At 37.0% G+C, this 6,973-nt stretch overlaps 1 protein-coding gene across 2 annotated transcripts; it reads right to left on the bottom strand.

The window, feature by feature from the left end:
- Positions 1-352: 352 nt before the first annotated feature.
- LOC126631594 (putative pumilio homolog 7, chloroplastic) lies at positions 353-4,870 on the bottom strand. Of its 2 annotated transcripts, XM_050301716.1 has the most exons (6): positions 3,017-4,870; positions 2,756-2,918; positions 1,503-1,666; positions 876-1,131; positions 683-783; positions 353-595 (listed from the first exon to the last, which is right to left on the bottom strand). In XM_050301716.1, the coding sequence occupies exons 1-6, from the start codon at positions 4,483-4,485 to the stop codon at positions 577-579; spliced, it is 2,172 nt and encodes a 723-aa protein (XP_050157673.1). In that variant the 5' UTR covers positions 4,486-4,870; the 3' UTR covers positions 353-576. The 2 variants fall into 2 exon arrangements, with proteins under 2 accessions (XP_050157673.1, XP_050157674.1); XM_050301717.1 differs by having other exon boundaries at positions 353-783.
- Between the last annotated feature and the right edge of the window lie 2,103 nt (positions 4,871-6,973).

The raw sequence follows: 6,973 nt of genomic DNA, 5'->3' as shown, positions 1-6,973 counted from the left end.
GCAAAAAAAAGAATTCGGGAGTGACATCAGCAAGGTATGCAGTTGAGTTTTACGTAATCCCATTTTTGACCGGAATCCGCTGAGGCTTGGATTTGATGAGTGTTTCTATGCCCAGGATCTGAAAGCTGACTCCAACGAGTACCTTGCAATACTAAGGGCCACGAAAAAGCGAATGGTTTCTTAGAGGCAAGAAATTCCTGGATGGAATCGCTGTGTACAACTTTTGGCCCACAAGACCTGTCACTTACAAGCAGCACAATAGGAGTTGAACGTGAGAGGAATACGCAGCGGTTTATGTATATAACCTGAAAGAGATGATTGTCCGGTCATATATTAACCATCTCGACCTCAAGAAAGAAATCCCAACATCACATTTATACAACATCGAATCAGAAATCCACAGTTTCGACAGTGGAATATCATACATCCAAAGTTCAGATCAACACACAAAAGCAACAGAATATTACAAGAAGCAACTGCATCAACGAATCAAAACTCTGTTTTAACTCCTTCAGACTTCTTGATGCCATCCATAAAACCAAAATTGCACTCTTCATCTGAGGATCGGTAAGAGATTTAGACGAACATCCCGTATCTTAGCTAGGGCCAAAAAGAGAGTAGTTATTAGTAATTAACATAGAGAACAACAACAAACACTCCAATATAGATTAAAACACATCACTTCTTCAGAAGGTCCTTTGAGAAAATCCTCTTGCAGTATGGACTGGTGCGTAAGATTGTATGAGGCTTCACTGCTTCAACCAGAGCAGCATGAAGAGGGCCCTGGCAACGAAACAAAACGATTAGGACGTGTGTGTGTGTGTGTGTGAGAGAGAGAGAGAGAGAGAGAGAGAGAGAGGGATTAATTTCTAAACCTTTGCAACTCCAAGAGCAGATTGAATCACGTAGTTCGCGTAAGGGTCTTGTAGCAACTGATCAAAACGCTGAAATGAGAGCAATTCGTGGATGATTTTAGGTCGGCTCTCTTCAAAATACTTGAGGCACTTTTCAACAACATGACTACTGCACTTCTGCATGGAGAGGCGTACAAAATTTCCTTTTAACTGAGTAGTCAGTTTGGCCATGGCAGATGGGATCTTCAGCTCTATCACATATTGAACGACATAATTCCTGCGGAGCAAATGGAACAAAATAAACCCTTACTTCAGTCATAAAGCCGAATCAAATTGTTCCACAGAATAAAGGATGAATCGTTAGTCATTTCGATAGATTTTGGATATATAGAAGTTTGTAAAATACTAAACTGAATTTTAGATTAGAAAAACAGAGGAAACGAATGAAGTAACGCAGTGGTTGAAGGCGTGATGTAAATATATAAGAGATCAGCCTTATGTTTGCATTGAAGTGGATCAAAGAAATTGCTGACTGGAAAACTTTTGGTTCCTCAAGAAACAAAATTTGTCAAACAATATCATATTAGGGGTTTATGGGCAGCAAAGAACAAAAATTATGACAGTTTGAAGACACTTGTAAATGATTACCCATAAGGATCTTGTGAAAGGAGAAGCCCATTTCTTGAAATTTCATTGATCAGCTTATCTCGATGTCTCCCAATGGCATGTGCTATGCATTTTTGTAGCACACAGCATCCATGGCGTTGAGTTGCAATCTCGACACAATATCTTGCAGCAGCATCAAAAATAAACTACAAGAGATGATTAACAGAAAGATGAACAGAATAAGTTCAGTCTTTTCAACAAAAAACAAAGTATATCCTACAGAAAGCACATAACCAGTCCTTAAAGCTTTGTTTGCAATTTAAGTTGTTTAATCTCGTATCTGTCTGTAAAATGCTTTTAAAGTAGACATATATTCCAGTCCATCCCGCCAATCTTGTGATGCAGTTCTAACAAGTAGGATCGTTAAGAGCAGGCTTACAGTCACCTATTGAATCTGATCAAGCATTCTTTAAAAGTGTCTCATTGCTCTGCAATCAGAAGCTCTGCTTCTTTCCTTTTCGTTAAGGTTTTCAGAAGCAAATTTGCAATTTGGCTAATCCATAGAACACTAGATTTGCGCAAAACATGTTGGAAACAACGCCCCAGTTTATCTCTTTGCTTTGATTTTTCTGGTTCTTCTCATTGTTCCCATGTACAGCTAGGTAACATATGATTCATAAAGTTTTAGCACTGCTACTGAAAACTGAGTCTTTGGTTTTAACAACTCAACTACAGATAAGTGTGGTCCTTAAACTCAGACTGACGTCTTCAATACTACGGAGAGTAGTATATATGATAATTTCTTGCATACATCTAACCCGCCCCACTGACTTTTTAGCGTAGACCTCACCAACGGATTTCAGAACACATCAGATGAAACAGTTCACACCTTGAATATGCACTTCCAGCAGTATTATACAAAAACACTCTACAGCTACCCAAGCAATGAGTAAGAAACATCATTAAAGTTCACATTATTTGTTACATTGGAATAAATTATACGGCGAACATGTGAAGGTTTATGGAAATAATGTACTGAAACAGTGCATTACCTATGGCAAATACATGACTTTACAAAATATTGTATTTGCAATTTTGCATAATAGTAATGATCAACACAATTTTGCTTGACTATCATTAGCATTTGCATGGTTACCACATAAAACTTGTGAGAAAATGCAACAGAAAAAGAAGAAAACATGAATCAGACAGTATTCATTCAGAAGATATTTATTCTTAAGAGCCTATTTGAACCTGGTCAATTTAACAGGAAATATATTTTAGTAGAATCATACCTTATTGTCTTCGTTGCTAAAGCAATCCAAGCAACGTTGTACTACATGATTGCCATTTGGATCCTTAATAAGATCAAGAAAACCGCATTCAAAGGACGATTTAACTAACGCTATCTGTTTCCCAGGTTTCAGAGTCTCAATCAATTTCTGTACGACACGAGTCCTGAAACCGTAGCCAATTATATTCAGGAACATGATATCAGTAAAGAAAGAACAATACAAATTTAGTGACAACAAATGAGTACAGTATCAAGAATATACCCATGTGTGTCTAAGGAAACTCTGACAAGCTGTCCTGGTTCTTTTATCACCTTGATTACAAATTGCATTCTTTGTTGTTCATTGCACACATCCAACAACTTCTGCATAAGGTAATTGCCAAACGGGTTCGTCATAAGTTCGAAAACATGGTTGATTATTTTGTCAAATATTAGTTGCAAATCTTGGCTAGTCCCCTCATCAAGCATCCCTTGTAAGAACCGACAGCCGTACTGATCCTTTGCAACGAAATATATATATTCCTGGACCTCAGCCAATGAACTCAAACTTATAAATGACCTAAACGAGTTATTGTCACTCTGGCTGCATTCATTTCCACCATCATATGAATCGGAATCAAGTCTGGAGCTTTTCTCTCCTGTCTGCATTGCCATCTTAGTGCAAGAGTTCTTCTTGTAGCCCTTTGAAGACTTGCTGGGTTTACTGATGGCGTGATTCAAATGGTTTCCTTGCATGATGGAACTATCCTCGCAACCATAACCCTCAAAGTCCCCTGCACAATTCATGGACTTGAAAGATTCAGGAATCCCACTAGTTGGATTCACTCCAGTCCTTTGTTTTATCATTGAATGGTTATGTGAAAGATTGTCCACATTCAACTTAGCAACCGAGGGGAACTGAGGGGAACTCATCGGATACATAAGACCCTTTCCGCCACTAGAATCTGTTCCACGTGGCTGTAAGCAAAAATAGTCCTCATCAGGGTAAGACCTAGCACTAGATGGGTTCCTCTGATACCAGCCATCTCCCTGTTCCATTCTTTTAACACAACTAGGCCCAGAATAGAAAGCATTGGGTTGCATATGATTGCGAAAGGACCCCATTGAATCGCCAACAGCGCATTTTGGCTGCAATCCAAGCAATGCTGACTCCATAGTCCTACCAAATCTCCCACTACCTCCCAAACCCGCAGATTGAAACCCATCAAAATCCGAAACATTGTTCTTAGAACTCTCAAATAGGCCATAGTTTTCAGCATTCCAAGGACTAGTCCCCCAAAAAAACCCACCACCGAGTCCAATCCCATCTGGGCCTCTCTCATATCCCCTCCTTTTAGTCCCATTTTCCTGTTCTTCCCCAATATGCATCCTATAGAAACGCTCAGCCAAACCCAGATCATCCGGGGGCGGCTTAGAGTCGAGGCACAACCCGTTCACGTAAGGTGTTTGATACTTTGCCTCTTCAAATGGGGTTGAATACGGAGACGGAGAACCGTCGCCGGAGGAATAGAACCCATTTGAGAAAGAGCTCGACGGAGAGAACTCCGACGGCAGAGAGGCTCTGCTCACCGGAGAGCCGCCGAGAAGGTGGTGTTGGTGCGGAGGATGAAGGAGGTGGAAAAGACTGGAATAATGCTGATTCCTAGTGGGATTCTCATTCCAGAGCTTTTCCAGCTCTCCTCCTTCCCTCTGTAAAACCCTCTTGTCTTCCTCAGATATTTTGAACATCATACAACACACAACATACAATATATTATATATATCTAATATAAAATACACGTGAGAGAACAAGAAATATATAAATATATATACTTTTTCAGAGGAGAACAACGAGAACCCAGATTCAGAATCCGAAACCCCACGTTGGAAAACGATTCGGAAGCACGGAAAACGATCGGTGAAAGACGATCACTGCTTGTATGTCAATGTCGTTTTGGGGATTGGATTTTCGGCAATGGGGTTTCTAGAGAGACAGAGAGCGTTTCAAATTTTGGGTTTTTCTGTGAGTGTATGTGGTAGTACAGTCTGCGACCGCCTCGCACACTCACGCCATTAGACCCTAAAATGAAGAGTCGCACTACAGCGCTCACTGCCCACAACTCACTACAACTCAGGAAAAAAAAAAAAAAAACGGAGAGAGAAGAGAGAGAGAAAGTCTGAGAGTCTGACTAGCAACTAGGCAAAGGCTATTTTTCAGTCTTTTTTTTTCTTCTAATTTTCGGGCCCGAAAGAATATTTAGTTTATTTCATGTATTGTTGTTCCTTAATTAATCAAGTTTTTTAATATTTGATCCTTTTTATTAAACAGCATCTACTTCGTAAACAGAGCTTTAAAATTGTTCTAACATTGATTCCCTGTGGCCTCAAAGTTTGGTTTATTATTGTTTCCTCTTAACTTAATCCGGTTCGATTTTGTTTCTAAATCTAAATTAATTATTTTATTTTTTAGAGTGGGTGGGTACTATATTCATTTTTTTATTGAAGTACCATATTAATAGAGTGAATGTATTTTTTTATTACAAGTTAAACTAAGAGTAAGAGTCGACCAAAAAAAAAAATTAATAGTAAGAAGAAAGGTCTATCATATCCACCAAGACGATTCACTACTTATAAAAAGGTAAATGAATAAGTACAATAGAATAATAGTGTTCATATTTTTATTAGAAAACCGACAGGATTTGAACCCACACCGTAGTGCAACGGTCACACTCCTCTCTACCACTGTGGTAGAGGGTCTCTTACCTTGACTGCAATATAAACCTTTCTCCAAAATTCAACCCAGCCGAAAGAAAAAAAAATCTCACATCTACATCACAAGTTAATGTTATCCATTAATAACAAATCACCTATTATCAGGAGATTTCTCGAACCAAATGCCATCATATTCTCTTACAAGTTACAACAACATATATGCAACTGATTTAAAAAAAATATAAATATATATATATATATACACATATATATGCAACATTGTTAGAAGAAGGAAAAAAAGTAATTAATCAATTAATCTTAATTAGTAGATTTATTTATGATAATTCTTTTTAATTTTTAACAGTCGTTTCCTACTGCCTGTCTGCGCTGCGTTACCTTTCTGGCCAAGTCTTATACCAAAATTAGAAAAAGCAACTTTCAGTCCGGGTCAATGTTTGCCATTGGATTGGAGCTCAATTTAAGCAATGGAATCGCTTCTTCCTATTGGCTGCTGCAATTTATTTCACTTTTTTTTGTTTATAAACACAAAATAATTCAGAAAAATTAATAAACTAAATACCCAAACGTAAGTGGGCCCCGCGTTTTGAAAATAAAGTGATCAGAAGCTAATCGGTGATTGAAAATTTTGAAAATTAATAAAAATAGTTTGAAAATTTTGAGTTTTAACGATAAGGATAAAATAAAGAGTAAAGTAAATAGTACCAGGTTTGACTTTTTAGTGTAAAAATATGGTTTTTCGTTAAAGAGAACAGTACCGCGGGTTTTTCGTTAAAACTCCATTTTTTCTATGATTTGAACTGGGAGTTGTTAGGAAATTATCATTGATTGTATCTTACTTGGCACATGAATAAAGGGTTCATTCGATGTAATCAAGGTTCTAAGAGCATTCTCAATGAGGAGTTCTATATGAGCTAGAAAAGTAGTGGATATAGCTCATTTTAGAGCTTCAAGAAATCTTTGGAGCTTTATAAAAGAAATTCTCTCAATGAGGAGCTATATCTTTCGGGCTCTATATGAGGCTATATATATTTATTTATGTAGTAATTTGATTAAGCGATGATTTTTTTTATTAGCTTTTCTTAAGTTGATTTTTGGACGTGATATCTTAAATTTTTATTTTTATGAACCTTTCAACCTAAAAGGTTCAAATTGTGACAAGATTAGATTTTATCACTTATGAATCGTTCGTTGGATTATATTCTCTTATCTCAATCTCATCCGTTGAAAGAAACCAACCCCCCACTTCACCCTCTAAAATAATTTGATTTTCACGTATAACACAACAATTTACCTAGCACCAATTGGTAAATTATTATCATACAATTTTGAAAAAAATTATTTGAAAATTTCACCCACCAATGCCCACGAACGTTAAATCAATTTAAAATTTTAATCCTTATGGAATTTAAAAAAATCATTAATTAGCCAAATTGCAAGAAAAAAAAGTAAGAAAAAAGAATTTAAAAATAAAAAATAAAAGTAGAGTATTAAGTTCATTCGCTAGTGG

This window comes from Malus sylvestris, chromosome 8, assembly GCF_916048215.2.
Source record: "Malus sylvestris chromosome 8, drMalSylv7.2, whole genome shotgun sequence".
Taxonomy (NCBI): Eukaryota; Viridiplantae; Streptophyta; class Magnoliopsida; order Rosales; family Rosaceae; genus Malus; species Malus sylvestris.
The sequence above is the reverse complement of the archived record's forward strand: the minus strand, read 5'-3'. Positions and strand labels throughout refer to the sequence as shown.

Coding starts and splice junctions, on each gene's coding strand:
- LOC126631594 (XM_050301716.1), bottom strand. CDS start 4,485: ATGATGTTCAAAATATCTGAGGAAGACAAGAGGGTTTTACAGAGGGAA. Junction 2,919..3,016: donor GTTTCCTTAGACACACATGG/GTATATTCTTGA, acceptor CTACGGTTTCAG/GACTCGTGTCGTACAGAAAT. Junction 1,667..2,755: donor TTAGCAACGAAGACAATAAG/GTATGATTCTAC, acceptor CATCTCTTGTAG/TTTATTTTTGATGCTGCTGC.